We start from the raw sequence: 21,305 nt of genomic DNA, 5'->3' as shown, positions 1-21,305 counted from the left end.
TCTGGTGGTCTCTCTCTGTCTGTCAGCTAACTATCTCTCCTCTCTTTCGATCTCTCATTCATTCTCTCGCTCTCTCTCTCCCTCTCTGTCTCTATCTCTCTCTCTCTGTCAGCTAACTATCTCATATACACAAAGACAGAAAACAAAATAACTAAGGTCAGAACGTGACAGTTTATACAATTTTAAAACATTTCACAACACTCTGTGTGCCCTCGGGCCCCTACTCCACTACTACCACATATCTACAGTACTAAATCCATGAGTGTGTATTAGAGGTCGACCGATTATGACTTTTCAACGCTGATACCGATTATTGGAGGACCAAAAAAGCCGATACCGATTACTCGGCCGATTTTTTTGTTTATTTGTAATAATGATAATTACAACAATACTGAATGAACACTTATTTTAACTTAATATAATACATCAATAAAATAAATTTAGCCTCAAGTAAATAGTGAAACATGTTCAATTTGGTTTAAAAATGCAAAAACAAAGTGTTGGAGAAGAAAGTAAAAGTGCAATATGTGCCATGTAAGAAAGCTAACGTTTCAATTCCTTGCTCAGAACATGAGAAAATATGAAAGCTGGTGGTTCCTTTTAACATGAGTCTTCAATATTCCCAGGTAAGAAGTTTTAGGTTGTAGTTATTAAAGGAATTATAGGACTATTTCCCTCTATACCATTTGTATTTCAATAACCTTTGACTATTGGATGTTCTTATAGGCACTTTAGTATTGCCAGTGTAACAGTATAGCTTCCATCCCTCTCCTCGCTCCTCCCTGGGCTCGAATCAGCAACACAACGACAACAGCCACCATCGAAGCAGCGTTACCCATGCAGAGCGAGGGGAACAACTACTAGAAGGCTCAGAGCGAGTGATGTTTGAAACACTATTAACGCGCACTAACTAGCCAGCCATTTCACTTCGGTCACACCAGCCTCATCTCTGGAGTTGATAGGTTTGAAGTCATAAACAGCGCAATGCTTGACACACAACGAAGAGCTGCTGGCAAAATGCACGAAAGTGCTGTTTGAATGAATGTTTACACGCCTGCTTCTGCCTACCACCGCTCAGTCAGATATTTGTATGCTTGTATGCTCAGTCAGATTATATGCAACGCAGGACACGCTAGATAATATCTAGTAATATCATTAACCATGTGTAGTTAACTAGTGATTATGATTGATTGTTTTTTATAAGATAAGTTTAATGCTAGCTAGCAACTTACCTTGGCTTACTGCATTTGCGTAACAGGCAGTCAGTCTCCTTGTGGAGTGCAACGAGAGAGAGGCAGGTGGTTAGAGCGTTGGACTAGTTAACTGTAAGGTTGCAAGATTATCCCCCGAGCTGACAAGGTGAAAATCTGTCCTTCTGCCCCTGAACAAGGCAGTTAACCCGCCGGTCCTAGGCCGTCATTGAAAATAAGAACGTATTCTTAACTGACTTGCCTAGTTTAATAAATGTGTGTCTGTGCCAATGTTTGTGTTGCTTCACAGTCCCCACTGTTCCATAAGGTGTTTTTTTAATCTGTTTTTAAAATCTGATTCTACTGCTTGTATCAGTCACTTGATGTGGAATGTAGTTCTGTGTAGCTCTATGTGGTACTGTGTGCCTCCCATAGCCTGTTCTGGACTTGGTGACTGTGAAGAGACCTCGTGGCATGTCTTGTGGGGTATGTAATGGGTGTCCGAGCTGTGTGCCAGTAGTTTAGACAGACAGCTTGGTGATTTCAACATGTCAATACCTCTCATAAATAAAATTAGTGAGGAAGTCAATCTCTCCTCCACTTTCAGCCAGGAGAGATTGACATTCATATTATTAATATTAGCTCTCTGTGTACATCCAAGTGCTAGCCGTGCTGCCCTGTTCTGAGCCAATTGCAATTTTTGCAATTGCAAAGTCCTTTTTTTGTGGCACTTGACCACATGACTGAACAGAAGTCAGGGTGTGACAAAACTAGGGCCTGTAGGACCTGCCTTGTTGACAGTAGTATTAAGAAGGTAGAAACTAGGGCCTATAGGAACTGCCTTGTTGATAGTAGTGTTAAGAAGGTAGAAACTAGGGCCTGTAGGACCTGCCTTGTTGATAGTAGTGTTAAGAAGGTAGAAACTAGGGCCTGTAGTGTGAAGGCGGAGCATTGCTTTATTATACAGTTTCGACCATGACAGTTTGCAATCTAGTTTTACTCCAAGCAGTTTAGTTCTCTCAACTTGCTCAATTTCCACATGATTTATTACAAGATTTAGTTGAGGTTTAGGGTTTAGTGAGTATTTTGTTCCAAATACAATGCTTTTAGTTTTAGGGCTAACTTATTCCTTGCCACCCACTCTGAAACTAACTGCAGTTCTTTGTTGAGTGTTGCAGTAATTTCAGTCGCTGACGTGTATAGCGTTGAGTCATTCGCATACATAGAAACTCTGGCTTTACTCAAAGTCAGTGGCATGTCGTTAGTAAAAAAAAAAGGGCCTAAACAGCTGCCCTGGGGAATTCCTGATTCTATCTGGATTATATTTGAGAGGCTTCCTTTAAAGAACACCCTCTGTGTTCTGTTAGACAAATAGCTTTTTATCCACATTATAGCAGGGGGTGTAAAGCCATAACACATATGTTTTTCCAGCAGCAGACTATGATCAATAATGTCAAAAGCTGCACTGAAGTCTAAAAAGACAGCCCCCACAATAATTTTATCATCAGTTTCTCTCAGCCAATCATCAGTCATGTGTGTAAGTGCTGTGCTTGTTGAGTGTCCTCCCCAATAAGAGTGCTGAAAGTCTGTTGTCAATTTGTTTACTGTAAAATAGCATAGTATCTGGTCAAACACCATTTTGTCCAGAAGTGTACTAAGGGTTGGTAACAGGCTGCTTGGTTGGCTATTTGAGCCAGTAAAGGGGGCTTTACTATTCTTGGGTAGTAGATGAATTCAGGCTATGTCTTTTAAACAGTTGTAGTTAAACAATATGTACTTATAAATATATGGATGAGCGATGGCCGAGTGGCATAGGCAAGGTCCAATAGATGGTATAAAATACAGTATATTGTCACGAACCGGCTCAAAGCCCGTAACAAAAGGGAGACAACGTGGAGATAAGGAATAACAACGTATATATTTATTACATAAGTAACTAAGTATAAAATACAATGGTGTGTGTGTAATCAGTAATCAGTAGTGTAAGTGAGTGTTTTGCATGCATGAATGTGATAATGCAGGGTGTTGAAAGATGCTAAAACAAACAACCAAAAACCACCAAGAAACACAACCAAATCTATATAGGTGTCTGCATGGAGAGAGTCTCCTCCATGAATGGGGAAGTGGTGTATTTATCCTGGGACACACCGGGCCCAGGTGTGTCTGCATGGAGAGAGTCTCCTCCATGAATGGGGAAGTGGTGTATTTATCCTGGGACACACCGGGCCCAGGTGTGTCTGCATGGAGAGAGTCTCCTCCATGAATGGGGAAGTGGTGTATTTATCCTGGGACACACCGGGCCCAGGTGTGTCTGCATGGAGAGAGTCTCCTCCATGAATGGGGAAGTGGTGTATTTATCCTGGGACACACCGGGCCCAGGTGTGTCTGCATGGAGAGAGTCTCCTCCATGAATGGGGAAGTGGTGTATTTATCCTGGGACACACCGGGCCCAGGTGTGTCTGCATGGAGAGAGTCTCCTCCATGAATGGGGAAGTGGTGTATTTATCCTGGGACACACCTGACCCAGGTGTTTCCCATGTAGCTGACGACCCTCCCAACTCCGCCCACCGGCATCCTAATAAGGAAAACAAGAGGAAAGAGAGAATACGGCAGACAGAGTGGGAGGGGCGTCACAATATGATATGAGTAATGTAAGATATGTAAACATTATTATTTAAAGTGCCAATGGATCACTAGTCACTTTAAACAATGGCACTTTAATAATGTTTACATATCTTACATTATTCATATCACATGTGTATATATGTATATACTGTATTTTATACCATATATTGCACCTTGCCTATGCCACTCGGCCATCGCTCATCCATATACTTATATGTACATATTCTCAAATCAAATCTTATTTGTCACATACACATGGTTAGCAGATGTTAATGCGAGTGTAGTGAAATGCTTGTGCTGCTAGTGCCGACCATGAAGTAATATCTAACAAGTAATCTAACCTAACAATTTCACAACAACTCATTCACCCCTTTAGATTTGTGTGTATTAGGTCGTTGTTGTGGAATTGTTAGATTACTTGTTAGATATTGCTGCACTGTCGGAACTAGAAGCACAAGCACTTCACTACACTTGCAATAACATCTGCTAACCATCAGTTGTGTTTAGTACACTGTTGAACAGTACTACACAGTACACTGACTGGTGAATGCAGTCGGCCACTCCTCCTCTGTAAGTTACAGGAAGGGCTTCTCATTAAAACGAGGTAGACTTAAGGGGGCAGCTGTGTGTGTCTGTCAAAGCAAAGGTTTGCTATCTGCGTCACTGGTCTGCCTGTGGCAGGAAATGAAAATGGAAGATGGTGACGCAGATGAGGAAATGGCTCATTCATTGGGCCTGCCTATAAACAGTGGGCTGCGTGGGGGGAGGCTCAGACTGGGTCAATCTAGATCAGGTGATACGCAGGCAAGGCCTCTGTCTGTCTGTTATTATCTCAACCTTTTACTGTCCATGCATCAGTCAGACACACTGATTCCTCTGTCTCTCCCCCTCTCTCAATTCAATTCAAGGGGCTTTATTAGCATGGGAAACATGTGTTAACGTTGCCAAAGCAAGTGAGGTAGATAATATACAAAAGTGAAATAAACAATAAAAATGAACAGTAAACATTACACATACAGAAGTTTCAAAACAATAAAGACATTACAAATGTCGTATTATATATATATATATATATATATATATATATATATATATATATATATATATATATATATATATATATATATATACAATGTTGTAACAATGTACAAATGGTTAAAGTACACAAGGGAAAATAAATAAGCATAAATATGGGTTGTATTTACAATGGTGTTTGTTCATCACTGGTTGCCCTTTTCTTGTGGCAACAGGTCACAAATCTTGCTGCTGTGATGGCAAACTGTGGAATTTCACCCAGTAGATATGGGAGTTTATCCAAATTGGATTTGTTTTCGAATTATTTGTGGATCTGTGTAATCTGAGGAAAATATGTGTCTCTAATATCGTCATACATTTGGCAGGAGGTTAGGAAGTGCAGCTCAGTTTCCACCTCATTTTGTGGGCAGAGAGCACATAGCCTGTCTTCTCTTGAGAGCCATGTCTGCCTACGGCGGCCTTTCTCAATAGCAAGGTTATGCTCACTAAGTCTGTACATAGTCAAAGCTTTCCTTAAGTTTGGGTCAGTCTCTCTCTCTGTCTGTCTGTCTCTGTCCCTCTCTCCCTCTCTCTGTCTCTCCCTCTATGTCTCTCTCTCTCTCTCTGTCTGTCTCTCCCTCTCTCTGTCTCTACCTCTCTCTGTCTCCACCTCTCTCTCTCTCGCTGTCTCTCTCTCTCTCCATCTCTCTGTCTCTTTCTCCCTGTCTCTCTCTCTCTCTCCCTCTCTTTCTCCCTGTCTCTCTCTCCCTCTCTCTCTTGTTCTCTCTCTCTCCCTCTGTCTCTCTCTCTCTGTCTGTCAGCTAACTATCTCTCCTCTCTTTCGATCTCTCATTCATTCTCTCGCTCTCTCTCTCCCTCTCTGTCTCTATCTCTCTCTCTCTGTCAGCTAACTATCTCATATACACAAAGACAGAAAACAAAATAACTAAGGTCAGAACGTGACAGTTTATACAATTTTAAAACATTTCACAACACTCTGTGTGCCCTCAGGCCCCTACTCCACCACTACCACATATCTACAGTACTAAATCCATGAGTATGTATGAGAGGTCGACCGATTATGATTTTTCAACGCCGATACCGATTATTGGAGGACCAAAAAAGCCGGTACAGATTAATCGGGCGATTTTCTTTTTATTTGCAATAATGATAATTACAACAATACTGAATACTCTCCCTCTGTCTCGCTCTCTCTCCCCCTCTCTCTCTCCCCTCTCTCCCTGTCTCCCCCTCTCTTTCTCTCTCCCCCTTTCCCTCTGTCTCTCTCTCTCTTCCCCTCTCTCTCTGTCTCTCTCCCTCCCTCTGTCTCTCTCTCTCTCTCTCTGTCTCTCTCTGTCTCTCTCTGTCTCTCTCCCTCCCTCTGTCTCTCTCTGTCTCTCCCCCTCCCTCTGTCTCTCTCTCTCTCTCCCCCCTCTGTCTCTCTCCCTCCCTCTGTCTCTGTCTCTCTCTGTCTCTCTCTGTCTCTGTCTCTCTCTGTCTCTCTCTGTCTCTCCCCCTCTTTCTGTCTCTCTCTGTCTCTCCCCCTCTCTGTCTCTCTCTCTCTCTCTCCCTCCCTCTGTCTCTCTGTCTCTCTCCCTCCCTCTGTCTCTCTCCCTCTCTCTCTCTCTCTCTCTGTCTCTCCCCCTCTTTCTGTCAATTCAATTCAATTCAATTCAAGGGCTTTATTGGCATGGGAAACATGTGTCAACATTGCCAAAGCAAGTGAGGTAGACAACATACAAAGTGAATATATAAAGTGAAAAACAACAAAAATTAACAGTAAACATTACACATACAGAAGTTTCAAAACAGTAAAGACATTACAAATGTCATATTATATATATATATACAGTGTTCTAACAATGTACAAATGGCTAAAGGACACAAGATAAAATAAATAAGCATAAATATGGGTTGTATTTACAATGGTGTTTGTTCTTCACTGGTTGCCCTTTTCTCGTGGCAACAGGTCACAAATCTTGCTGCTGTGATGGCACACTGTGGAATTTCACCCAGTAGATATGGGAGTTTTTCAAAATTGGATTTGTTTTCGAATTCTTTGTGGATCTGTGTAATCTGAGGGAAATATGTCTCTCTAATATGGTCATACATTGGGCAGGAGGTTAGGAAGTGCAGCTCAGTTTCCACCTCATTTTGTGGGCAGTGAGCACATAGCCTGTCTTCTCTTGAGAGCCATGTCTGCCTACGGCGGCCTTTCTCAATAGCAAGGCTATGCTCACTGAGTCTGTACATAGTCAAGGCTTTCCTTAATTTTGGGTCAGTCACAGTGGTCAGGTATTCTGCCACTGTGTACTCTCTGTGTAGGGCCAAATAGCATTCTAGTTTGCTCTGTTTTTTTGTTAATTCTTTCCAATGTGTTAAGTAGTTATCTTTTTGTTTTCTCATGATTTGGTTGGGTCTAATTGTGCTGCTGTCCTGGGGCTCTGTAGTGTGTGTTTGTGTTTGTGAACAGAGCCCCAGGACCAGCTTGCTTAGGGACTCTTCTCCAGGTTCATCTCTCTGTAGGTGATGGCTTTGTTATGGAAGGTTTGTGAATCGCTTCCTTTTAGGTGGTTGTAGAATTTAACAGCTCTTTTCTGGATTTTGATAATTAGTGGGTATCGGCCTAATTCTGCTCTGCATGCATTATTTGGTGTTCTACGTTGTACACGGAGGATATTTTTGCAGAATTCTGCGTGCAGAGTCTCAATTTGGTGTTTGTCCCATTTTGTGAAGTCTTGGTTGGTGAGCGGACCCCAGACCTCACAACCATAAAGGGCAATGGGCTCTATGACTGATTCAAGTATTTTTAGCCAGATCCTAATTGGTATGTTGAAATTTATGTTTCTTTTGATGGCATAGAATGCCCTTCTTGCCTTGTCTCTCAGATCGTTCTTTCTCTCTCTCTGTATCTGTCAGCTAACTATCCTCTCTTTCTATCTCCATTTCTCATTCTGTCTTTCCTCTCTCTTCTTCTCTGTATAAACAGATACATATGGGTTGTATTTACAAAGGTGTTTGTTCTTCACTGGTTGCCCTTTTCTCGAGGCAACAGGTCACAAATCTTGCTGATGTGATGGCACACTGCTGTATTTTGTCTTAACAGATAAGGGAGTTTTTCAATATTTGGTTTGTTTTCAAATTCTTTGTTGGTCTGTGAGATCTGAGGGAAATATGTGGCTGTAATATTTGGCAGGAGTCTCTCACTCAGTATAGACTGGTAGTTTCTGGGTCAGCTATGAGGAAGGGAAGAAACTGATTCATCGTCTATGACTGAATTATTGATGCATGTGGAGTGGCCTGACAACGTATGAGCTCTCTCTCCACTCTTACTGTACACTGGGACTGTGTCCAGACTGACAGATACATTACCCCACCCACTTTAACCTACCAAACTGTGTTCAGACTGACAGATACATTACCCCACCCACTTTAACCTACCAAACTGTGTTCAGACTGACAGATACATTACCCCACCCACTTTAACCTACCAAACTGTGTTCAGACTGACAGATACATTACCCCACCCACTTTAACCTACCAAACTGTGTTCAGACTGACAGATACATTACCCCACCCACTTTAACCTACCAAACTGTGTTCAGACTGACAGATACATTACCCCACCCACTTTAACCTACCAAACTGTGTTCAGACTGACAGCTACATTACCCCACCCACTTTAACCTACCAAACTGTGTTCAGACTGACAGATACATTACCCCACCCACTTTAACCTACCAAACTGTGTTCAGACTGACAGATACATTACCCCACCCACTTTAACCTACCAAACTGTGTTCAGACTGACAGATACATTACCCCACCCACTTTAACCTACCAAACTGTGTTCAGACAGACAGATACATTACCCCACCCACTTTAACCTACCAAACTGTGTTCAGACTGACAGATACATTACCCCACCCACTTTAACCTACCAAACTGTGTTCAGACTGACAGATACATTACCCCACCCACTTTAACCTACCAAACTGTGTTCAGACTGACAGATACATTACCCCACCCACTTTAACCTACCAAACTGTGTTCAGACTGACAGATACATTACCCCACCCACTTTAACCTATAAAACTGTGTCCAGACTGACAGATACATTACCCCACCCACTTTAACCTACCAAACTGTGTTCAGACTGACAGATACATTACCCCACCCATTTTAACCTATAAAACTGTGTTCAGACTGACAGATACATTACCCCACCCATTTTAACCTACCAAACTGTGTTCAGACTGACAGCTACATTACCCCACCCACTTTAACCTACCAAACTGTGTCCAGACTGACAGATACATTACCCCACCCACTTTAACCTACCAAACTGTGTTCAGACTGACAGATACATTACCCCACCCACTTTAACCTACCAAACTGTGTTCAGACTGACAGATACATTACCCCACCCACTTTAACCTACCAAACTGTGTTCAGACTGACAGATACATTACCCCACCCATTTTAACCTATAAAACTGTGTTCAGACTGACAGATACATTACCCCACCCACTTTAACCTACCAAACTGTGTTCAGACTGACAGATACATTACCCCACCCACTTTAACCTACCAAACTGTGTTCAGACTGACAGATACATTACCCCAACCCAGCTCTTGTGCTGTCTGGCAGATTTTCCACTCTAAGGCTATATGCTGTATTCTGTATGTATGTGATAAATAAGATAAGGAATATACTGTACACACCCGCCAAGCAGTAAAATTAGGTTTCAAAAACATGAACAAAATAGACCTTATGGAACAACGGGGACTGTGAAGCAACACAAACATAGGCACAGACACATGTATACACACACACAATAACATACGCACTATACACACACATACACATAGATTTAGTACTGTAGATATGTGGTAGTGGTGGAGTAGGGGCCTGAGGGCACACAGTGTGTTGTGAAATCTATGAATGTAACTGTAATGTTTTTAAAATTGTATAAACTGCCTTAATTTTGCTGGACCCCAGGAAGAGTAACTGCTGCCTTGTTAGCAGCTAATGGGGATCCATAATAAATACAAATGTAATTCTACTAAGTTATGCTAATTCACCTATAGACCGATTAGAATGACCAGTCAAGTGGTATTTCCATCAATGAATAGGCTACAAGGCATTACTTCACAAAGGGTTTTTCTTCTTCTTCTCCTGGACAATTGGCCGGCAACAATTTTATTTTGACAGCTTTTCTATTTTTTTAATCTAACAAAAGCCGGCTATTACCAGCTAATGGAAACCCTGTTACCCACCCACTTTAACCTACCAAATTCCACTCCCCTAGTCACAACAAAGATTGGGTGTAACCATGAGTGTGTGTGTGTGTGACCACTAAACCTATGTAGACCGTTCTCTGTGTGAGAACACTTATAAGTCCCTATTAATCGACTGACAGCGACCGGGCGGCCTCTCTCTGCCAAGAAGCTGGGTATCCATGACAACGGTTGTGGAACACACCAGAAATAGTTTTAAGTAATTAGGAGATGGGGAAACTCATTGACCAATGAAATGAGGAACGTATAACGTACCTCCCAGCAGACTAACGACCAATCAGGTTCACATTGTCATTAGAGAACGACCCATATGGATGTTTTGGGGCTGATACCAGTTTTGGGGGGGGGGTCAAGGAGGCCAATGACAGATTACATTTAAAAACAATTACGATAACATTTTCCAGACAGCCATTTATGCATTAATGCATCTATTTTTGAATCAAACAATACATTTGATTTTGTTTTTACCAACCTAACTACATAACGGTGATAATTGTATTTGAATGGTAAATCTTTTGATAAACTGGGTAAATTAAGATGGCAACGGCTTACTCACAATACAGGTGAATGCATATTCAACAGGAGTATTTGAGCTTGTTTGGGATGACCAGTGTCTAAGGTGCTACAGATGACAGTCTGTATTCCTTCCATGTGGGACTTCTACTGATCAACAACGTTTACATAGAAGCATCACTCCATGTCAAGCCTGTATGGAAAGACATCATATAGGCACTGCTTTTAGTTTGACTATAGAGTAGAAAAAGAAAGGGTAGAAAAGAAAAAAAAGATTTAACGACGATACAAATTCTGTCTGAATGACTTAAATCTGCCCATAGTTTGAGAAGTGAGAACGCTTCTACAGCTTTCTTAGTCCATAAACATGCAGGAAGATTCTTAGCTAGCTAAACCTATTGCTATTCTTTATTTAGGCATTTTAAAACACTTCCTTCTTTCCCCTTTTACGGCACTCATTTAATCCGACTGTCAGCTGTCAATTTACAGACACAATTGTGACTGGTCAGATCAGCATACCAGTAAATAGCTAATTTACACCAAAGAGGTTTAGAAACTGTGGTTACACCGCAAGTCAGATGGCTTGTTGCTATGTTGGCTATTAGCTCCTATCTGATATCTTGGCACCATGTTTACCTGGCCAGCTAGCTAGCATTGTAGCTAATATAGCTAGCTAACACCACAAATGAAGGGTTAGTTATCCGTAGTCTTGGCTAACGTGTCAGATAGCTATCTGCTTAGCTAGTTAGCTTGCTTATTGCATGCATAACTCAACATTGTGCAGTGCTCATTTAAAAAAAATAAAGTGTATATAGTTTTTATTTATTTAACCTTTATTTAACTAGGCAAGTCAGTTAAGAACACATTCTTATTGACAGTGACGGCAGTGTCCATGGCTCAGGAGGTGAGTGGTGGCTGGCATAGTAGTAGTTTTGCTATGTAGAAGGACTATTGGCAAAGCCGCTAGAGAATGAACTAGAAAACTAGAAAAGGCCAATATCGGTCGTTCACTAGTTACATTTTTGAAATTTAACTAGGCAAGTCCGTTAAGAACACATTCTTATTTACAATGACGGCCTACCCCCGGCCAAACCCGGACGACGCTGAGCCAATTGTGTGCCGCCCTATGGGACTCCCAATCACGGCCGGATGTGATACAGCCTGGATTTAAACCAGGGACTGTAGTGACTTTTCTTGCATTGAGATGCAGTGCCTTAAACTGCTGCTCCACTCGGGAGCCCACAGTTGCTAAGCTAATCGCCACGCAATCTAGTGCTGGTCGGTATACCATATTTTATGATATACCGGTATTGATGCACGGACCGGTTTGAGTTTTTACTTTACCTTCTATAGCGGTATTTGAATGTTTGGCTTGTGTCGTGTTTAACCTCCATTTTTATTGTTTATACCTCTACTTGAGTCATCCCTCTCTGCTCTGATTCCAAGTGGCTTTCCTCACAGACCTAGCCCCGCTCTCTGTCACTCAAGGAGTGCATTTGTTGTTACTTGACCAAATCAAATCAAAGTTTATTTGTCACCTTATAGTGAAATGCTGACTTACAGGCTCTAACCAATAGTGCAAAAAAAGGTATTAGGTGAAAAATAGGTTGGTAAAGAAATAAAACAGTAAAAAGACAGGCTATATACAGTAGCGAGGCTATATACAGTAGAGAGGCTATATACAGTAGAGAGGCTATATACAGTAGAGAGGCTATATACAGTAGAGAGGCTATAACAGTAGCGAGGCTGTAACATTAGCGAGGCTATATACAGTAGAGAGGCTATAACAGTAGCGAGGCTATAACAGTAGCGAGGCTGTATACAGTAGTGAGACTATATACAGTAGTGAGGTTATATACAGTAGTGAGGTTATATACAGTAGAGAGACTATATACAGTAGCGAGGCTATATACAGTAGTGAGGTTATATACAGTAGTGAGGTTATATACAGTAGAGAGGCTATATACAGTAGCGAGGCTATATACAGTAGCGAGGCTATAACAGTAGCGAGGCTATATACAGTAGCGAGGTTATATACAGTAGAGAGGCTATATACAGTAGCGAGGCTATAAAAGTAACGAGGCTACATACAGACACCGGTTAGTCAGGCTGATTGAGGTAGTATGTACATGTAGATATGGTTAAAGTGACTATGCATATATGATGAACAGAGAGTAGCAGTAGCGTAAAGAGGGGGTGGTGGGTGGTGGGACACAATGCAGATAGCCCAGTTAGCCAATGTGCTGGAGCACTGGTTGGTTGGGCCAATTGAGGTAGTATGTACATGAATGTATAGTTAAAGTGACTATGCATATAAGATAAACAGAGAGTAGCAGCAGCGTAAAAGAGGGGTCGGAGGGGGAGTGGCGGGACAATGCAAATAGTCCGGGTAACCATTTGATTACCTGTTCAGAGTCTTATGGCTTGGGGGTAAAAACTGTTGAGAGGCATTTTTGTCCTAGATTTGGCGCTCCGGTACCGCTTGCCATGCGGTAGTAGAGACCAGTCTATGACTGGGGTGGCTGTTGTCTTTGACACGTGCGTTCAGTCGTACATTAAATGTTGATGACAATAAAGTTGTTTCCACTTTGCTTCTTAATATAAATCCACTAGCGTTCTATAATTACACTATTAGTATGTGTTTCTTAAATCAGCAAACATCTAGTTTGTTTTTTCTTAGCAAGTTTTAGCTAAATCGTGTTAGCCACTAATGGTAATCGCTAGTTAGCTGGCTAGCTAATAAAAGTACTGAGTCAGAACAAACGTAGCTAGCTGATACAGCCTGATATCAATGCTGGTGTAAGCCTAAATCAGCATGTTGTTTGTGCAACAGTATCTTCTAACTTAAAGAGTAATAGTCGAAGCATGAATATGTTGGCTACATGAAGAAACATTTTAATGTCGCCAAAGTATATAGGGTCCCCGAGGAAACACTGACCATCACTTTGGTTCCTATCCTGTCGCAATAACTCTGGTATTTTCATTCGCTGTCATGTCAAACACTGTATTCAAAGTGCCCACTATTATTTATATTCTAACTATAGAATTATAATAAACATTATATTTCCATGATTCCAACAGTTCATTTTTTTATTTTTTCATTTCACCTTTATTTAACCAGGTAGGCTAGTTGAGAACAAGTTCTCATTTACAACTGCGACCTGGCCAAGATAAAGCATAGCAGTGTGAACAGACAACACAGAGTTACACATGGAGTAAACAATTAACAAGTCAATAACACAGTAGAAAACAAAGGGGGAGTCTATATACAATGTGTGCAAAAGGCATGAGGAGGTAGACGAATAGTTACAATTTTGCAGATTAACACTGGAGTGATAAATGATCAGATGGTCATGTACAGGTAGAGATATTGGTGTGCAAAAGAGCAGAAAAGTAAATAAATAAAAACAGTATGGGGATGAGGTAGGTGAAAATGGGTGGGCTATTTACCAATAGACTATGTACAGCTGCTGCGATCGGTTAGCTGCTCAGATAGCTGATGTTTGAAGTTGGTGAGGGAGATAAAAGTCTCCAACTTCAGCGATTTTTGAAATTTGTTCCAGTCACAGGCAGCAGAGTACTGGAACGAAAGGCGGCCAAATGAGGTGTTGGCTTCAGGGATGATCAGTGAGATACACCTGCTGGAGCGCGTGCTACGGATGGGTGTTGCCATCGTGACCAGTGAACTGAGATAAGGCGGAGCTTTACCTAGCATGGACTTGTAGATGACCTGGAGCCAGTGGGTCTGGCGACGAATATGTAGCGAGGGCCAGCCGACTAGAGCATACAAGTCGCAGTGGTGGGTGGTATAAGGTGCTTTAGTGACAAAACGGATGGCACTGTGATAAACTGCATCCAGTTTGCTGAGTAGAGTGTTGGAAGCCATTTTGTAGATGACATCGCCGAAGTCGAGGATTGGTAGGATAGTCAGTTTTACTAGGGTAAGCTTGGCGGCGTGAGTGAAGGAGGCTTTGTTGCGGAATAGAAAGCCGACTCTTGATTTGATTTTTGCAAATATAGTGCAGCCCTACGTGGCAGTGTGTGGAAATGATCTCAAATGAGTGCAGGAAATGATAAATTGATGGAAATATAGGAAATTGTTTTTAGTTGAAGTTGAATTGAACAATATAAAATAATCAGAATGGAGAAAGACCCATTGACATAATTTAGAATATATGTGTTTCCACCCTGGGATCACTCACCACTCATAAAGCACCCTAGGATCACTCACCACTCATAAAGCACCCTAGGATCACTCACCACTCATAAAGCACCCTAGGATCACTCACTACTCATAAAGCATCCTAGGATCACTCACTACTCATAAAGCACCCTAGGATCACTCACTACTCATAAAGCACCCTAGGATCACTCACTACTCATAAAGCATCCTAGGATCACTCACTACTCATAAAGCATCCTAGGATCACTCACTTCTCATAAAGCATCCTAGGATCACTCACTACTCATAAAGCATCCTAGGATCACTCACTACTCATAAAGCATCCCAGGATCACTCACTACTCATGAAGGAAATGTAGAGCTTTTATTATTCAAAAAACATAAAATACCATCAAATATTTTGGCCATATCGCCCAGCCCTAATCCCTTCTAGAAGTCAGGGTATGAGTTGAGAAACCTGCCTATTTTCCTCGAAAGTACGTATTGTCATGATTTCAAAGCTAAACAATATTATTCATGTCATTCATGCTAATTTGGGGTTTTACCCCTGTTGACTCCTGTTGACTCTTTGAGGAGTGTGCTCTTTGTGGAATTATACCCAGAATGCACCACGCGGCCCATTGACAACAGACCGGCAACACAATGGGCAATAATAATTGAATGGAGTGTCCTAATCTCCTAATTTCTTAAAGTATTTCTCAACACATCTGCTGTGCTGTGAGAGACTCATGTGGATGGAACCCACATCATCAGCAGTACCACCCTAGGAGAGCAGAGAGACTCTCTCTCTCTCTCTCTCTCTGTCTCTCTCTCTCTCTCTCTCTCTCTCTCTGTGTCTCTCTCTCTGTCTCTCTCTCTCTCTCTCTCTTGTCAGTCCCAGAGCAGAGGTTGTGGATAATGGCAGCCAGATGTTTTCCCCAGTAAACCTCCCCACCCCACCCCTCCTCTCCCCTCCCTCCCTCCCTCTCCCCCCTCCCCACCCTCCACTTCCCCTCCCCAACCCTCCTCTCCCCTCCCCACCCTCCCCTCCCCACCCCTCCTCTGGATTGTACAATCCAGGTGTGCAAAGCTCTTAGAGACTTACCCAGAAAGACTCACACAGCTCTTAGAGACTTACCCAGAAAGACTCACACAGCTCTTAGAGACCTACCCAGAAAGACTCACACAGCTCTTAGAGACTTACCCAGAAAGACTCACACAGCTCTTAGAGACCTACCCAGAAAGACTCACACAGCACTTAGAGACTTACCCAGAAAGACTCACACAGCACTTAGAGACCTACCCAGAAAGACTCACACAGCTCTTAGAGACCTAGAAAGACTCACACAGCACTTAGAGACTTAGACTCACACAGCACTTAGAGACCTACCCAGAAAGACTCACACAGCACTTAGAGACTTACCCAGAAAGACTCACACAGCACTTAGAGACCTACCCAGAAAGACTCACACAGCACTTAGAGACTTACCCAGAAAGACTCACACAGCTCTTAGAGACCTACCCAGAAAGACTCACACAGCACTTAGAGACTTACCCAGAAAGACTCACACAGCTCTTAGAGACCTACCCAGAAAGACTCACACAGCTCTTAGAGACTTACCCAGAAATACACTTTGTCATTATGGGGTATTGTGTGTAGATGGTTGAGAGAATTTTTAACATTTAATCCATTTTGAATTCAGGATGTAACGCATCAAAATGTGGAATAAGTCAAGGGGTCTGAGTACTTTCTGAAGGCTCTGTAAATAGTTGTTTATTTTAATTTGATAAACCATTAAATTGCACTTTAGCTGACCTCAGTGGAATTTAAGCAGCATTTTGTCACAAGTGAACATTTGTACTTAGTGTTTAACATTAGAATGACATTACAGCGCAGGAGGCTGCTGAGTGGATTACGGCTCAATAATGAATGGGAGCAGAGCAAATGGAATGGAAACCATGGAAACCATGTGTTTGATGTAATTGATACCATTCCACTGATTCCGATCCAGTCATTAACACGAGACGGTTCTCCCCAATTAAGGTGCCACCAACCTCCTGTGCATTGCAGTGATGGCACAAAGCCAAACACATCACCCTGATAGTGGAGTGCTTCACAGAGAGGACTTGAACAGCTGTGATTTAAACTGAGAATGTTTTCAGAAGGTTATGTCCAATCATTACTCTTTAATTTGAACCATGTCTCCCTCCCTCTTTCTCTCTCTCTCTCTGTCTCTCTCTCTCGGTCTCTCGGTTTCTGTCTCTCTTTCTCTCTCGGGTTCTGTCTCTCCCTCTATCTATCTCTCTCTCAGTGGCTCTGGGGCGTAACCAGGCCTTGAAGAGAGAGAAGCCCAAATGGAAGAGTGACTATCCCATGACGGACGGCCAGCTGCGCAGTAAGCGGGATGAGTTCTGGGACACGGCGCCCGCCTTCGAGGGACGCAAGGAGATCTGGGACGCGCTCAAGGCCGCCGCCCAAGCCTTTGAGAGCAACGACCATGAATTGGCCCAGGCCATCATCGACGGGGCCAGCATAACACTGCCACACGGTACGACACACACCACACACATCTGCTCCTCTATCATCTCTATGTCTCTATCTATCTTTTCTGTATGTCTGTTAGCCTGTAACATAACACTGCCATGAAGTGGCCCAGGCGGTGCCGCCGTAACGCTACCATACAGTACGTAACACACTCCATAGACCCCTGACCTCTATAAGCTCTATCTGTCCACTCTCTGTCATAGTGTAACACTGACACACGATAAGACACACAGACATCTCTCTATCTGTCCCCTCTCTGTCATAGTGTAACACTGACACACGATAAGACACACAGACATCTCTCTATCTGTCCACTCTCTGTCATAGTGTAACACTGACACACGATAAGACACACAGACATCTCTCTATCTGTCCCCTCTCTGTCATAGTGTAACACTGACACACGATAAGACACACAGACATCTCTCTATCTGTCCACTCTCTGTCATAGTGTAACACTGACACACGATAAGACACACAGACATCTCTCTTCAGTGTGGCTCTCTATCAACGAACGTCACATCTAGACCTTTATCTCTCTGTCATCTCTTCATCTACTTCCTCTCTCTTGTCCTCTTTTCTTTTCCATTACCTCCTTTTCTCTTGCCTTCTCTCTCTCTCTCTCTCTCTTTTTCTTTTTGGTTAAAGTAGAAGAGTAGTAATGAGTTGCATTTACTGTGCTTCCTTTCACCAATCAGAGGTCTCTATATTGGGAGGGAGTCATTTTGTCCACCAGCAATGGTGGCCATTTTTTGGAAAGAGAGAGAAGTGCAGCGAGATCTTTGGTGACCACAGAACCTAGGTTGAACATCTCATCCTAAGGGATCTACAGAGCAGGGTCCCTGTTACTATCCTGGTCAGGGTCCCTGTTACTATCCTGGGCAGGGGCATTGGATTCTCCTTAGAGTAGACCAGAGGAAGGCGGTGTCTCGACCGGACCAACCTTGTTTATCTTCACAGGCGATCTCTCGACCGGCCCAACCCTGTTCATCTTCACAGGCGATCTCTCGACCGGACCAACCTTGTTTATCTTCACAGGCGATCTCTCGACCGGACCAACCCTGTTCATCTTCACAGGCGATCTCTCGACCGGACCAACCTTGTTTATCTTCACAGGCGATCTCTCGACCGGCCCAACCCTGTTCATCTTCACAGACAGCGTACCTAACTAATGACAGGAGCACAGATCTCCGGCTGTTTGTTTGGAATAATGTTGGTGAATGTATACCCTTTCTAGATGGACTTTACTGCTGAGAGGCATAAAATGACAAATGTTTCCTGGTGTATCTGTGGGCTGCCTTTAATGCGCACCACACACACACATACACACACACACACACACACACACACACACACACACACACACACACACACACACACACACAGACAAAAACACACACACACACACACACACACACACACACACACACACACACACACACACACACACACACACACAGACAAAAACACACACACGCACAGACAAAAACACACACAGACAAAAACACACACACACAAAAAACACACACACACACACACACACACACACACACACACACACACACACAAACACACACACACACACACACACACAGACAAAAACACACACACACACACATACACACATGCATACACACCTCTTCATAAAGTTGACATATCACCAGTAATGCAATATGGTTAACGCACAGTTTTCCTGTTTCACAGTTGTACAGCAGCTTTTAGATCGGGTCTGGGAAGCTCTCAGCAAGGTTATCTATGCTACCAGAGTGCTGCCTTATCAGAAAATGGATTTGGCCAAGAGGTATTGTTAATCTCTCCAGAGCCTGTTCTCTGCCACAGTCGCTCCATTGTGCACCGAGTCATCTTTATCTCCCCCGCCAATCGGTGGCCTTTTTGGCTCATACAGGGTGTCACTGATTTGGTGTAAATCAAAAATGTGTATTTCCCTCTTGTCCAGATTAGCTGGGTTGGGTGCTGAGGCCTGCTGTCGGTGTCTCCTGAGAGAGCAGAGGAAAACCCCATCTATTACACAGCATTCACTGGCAGACAGACATTCTCATCGACGGGGCTGTAGAGGAGCAGGCTGAGAGCTTCAAGTTCCTTGGTGTCCACATCACCAACAAACTAACATGGTCCAAGCACACCAAGACAGTCGTGAAGAGGGCACGACAAAACCTATTCCCCCTCAGGAGACTGCCCCCCCCTCTTTTACGCTGCTGCCACTCTGTTTATTATCTATGCATAGTCACTTTAATAACTCTGCCTCCATGTACATATTACCTCAATTGCCTCGACTAACCGGTGCCCCCGCACATTGACTCTGTACTGGTACCCCCTGTATATAGCCTCCACATTGACTCTGTACTGGTACCCCCTGTATATAGCCTCCACATTGACTCTGTACTGGTACCCCCTGTATATAGCCTCGCTAATGCTATTTTACTGCTGCTCTTTAATTATTTGTTACTTTTTTTCTGGGTGGTAGGTAGCCTAGTGGTTAGAGTGTAGGGGTGGTAGGTAGCCTAGTGGTTAGAGTGTAGGGGCGGTAGGTAGACTAGTGGTTAGAGTGTAGGGGTGGTAGGTAGACTAGTGGTTAGAGTGTAGGGGCAGTAGGTAGACTAGTGGTTAGAGTGTAGGGGTGGTAGGTAGCCTAGTGGTTAGAGTGTAGGGGTGGTAGGTAGCCTAGTGGTTAGAGTGTAGGGGCGAGGTAGACTAGTGGTTAGAGTGTAGGGGTGGTAGGTAGCCTAGTGGTTAGAGTGTAGGGGTGGTAGGTAGCCTAGTGGTTAGAGTGTAGGGGTGGTAGGTAGACTAGTGGTTAGAGTGTAGGGGTGGTAGGTAGCCTAGTGGTTAGAGTGTAGGGGTGGTAGGTAGCCTAGTGGTTAGAGTGTAGGGGTGGTAGGTAGCCTAGTGGTTAGAGTGTCTCCTGGGGTGGTAGGTAACCTAGTGGTTAGAGTGTAGGGGTGGTAGGTAGCCTAGTGGTTAGAGTGTAGGGGTGGTAGGTAACCTAGTGGTTAGAGTGTAGGGGTGGTAGGTAGCCTAGTGGTTAGTGTGTAGGGGTGGTAGGTAGACTAGTGGTTAGAGTGTAGGGGTGGTAGGTAGCCTAGTGGTTAGACTGTAGGGGTGGTAGGTAACCTAGTGGTTAGAGTGTAGGGGTGGTAGGTAGACTAGTGGTTAGAGTGTAGGGGCGGTAGGTAGACTAGTGGTTAGAGTGTAGGGGTGGTAGGTAGACTAGTGGTTAGAGTGTAGGGGCGGTAGGTAGACTAGTGGTTAGAGTGTGGGGTGGTAGGTAGACTAGTGGTTAGAGTGTAGGGGACTCTATAGGTAGACTAGTGGTTAGAGTATAGGGGTGGTTTAGGTAGCCTAGTGGTTAGAGTGTTTTTTTCTGGGTGGTAGGTAGCCTAGTGGTTAGAGTGTAGGGGCGGTAGGTAGACTAGTGGTTAGAGTGTAGGGGTGGTAGGTAGACTAGTGGTTAGAGTGTAGGGGCGGTAGGTAGACTAGTGGTTAGAGTGTAGGGGTGGTAGGTAGCCTAGTGGTTAGAGTGTAGGGGTGGTAGGTAGCCTAGTGGTTAGAGTGTAGGGGCGGTAGGTAGACTAGTGGTTAGAGTGTAGGGGTGGTAGGTAGCCTAGTGGTTAGAGTGTAGGGGTGGTAGGTAGCCTAGTGGTTAGAGTGTAGGGGTGGTAGGTAGACTAGTGGTTAGAGTGTAGGGGTGGTAGGTAGCCTAGTGGTTAGAGTGTAGGGGTGGTAGGTAGCCTAGTGGTTAGAGTGTAGGGGTGGTAGGTAGCCTAGTGGTTAGAGTGTAGGGGTGGTAGGTAACCTAGTGGTTAGAGTGTAGGGGTGGTAGGTAGCCTAGTGGTTAGAGTGTAGGGGTGGTAGGTAACCTAGTGGTTAGAGTGTAGGGGTGGTAGGTAGCCTAGTGGTTAGTGTGTAGGGGTGGTAGGTAGACTAGTGGTTAGAGT

At 43.5% G+C, this 21,305-nt stretch overlaps 1 protein-coding gene across 1 annotated transcript in view; it reads left to right on the top strand.

The window, feature by feature from the left end:
* Window positions 1–21,305, top strand: part of LOC112228306 (ubiquitin domain-containing protein 2) — a 62,370-nt gene that overhangs the window by 20,671 nt on the left and 20,394 nt on the right. Inside the window, exon 2 of the mRNA XM_024393504.2 lies at window positions 17,117–17,353. Within this exon, the coding sequence (XP_024249272.1) occupies window positions 17,117–17,353 (237 nt within the window). The remainder of the gene's footprint in view (window positions 1–17,116; window positions 17,354–21,305) is intronic.

This window comes from Oncorhynchus tshawytscha, linkage group LG30, assembly GCF_018296145.1.
Source record: "Oncorhynchus tshawytscha isolate Ot180627B linkage group LG30, Otsh_v2.0, whole genome shotgun sequence".
Taxonomy (NCBI): Eukaryota; Metazoa; Chordata; class Actinopteri; order Salmoniformes; family Salmonidae; genus Oncorhynchus; species Oncorhynchus tshawytscha.
Note: the sequence above shows the minus strand (reverse complement) of the source record. Positions and strands in the feature narration are given on the sequence as shown.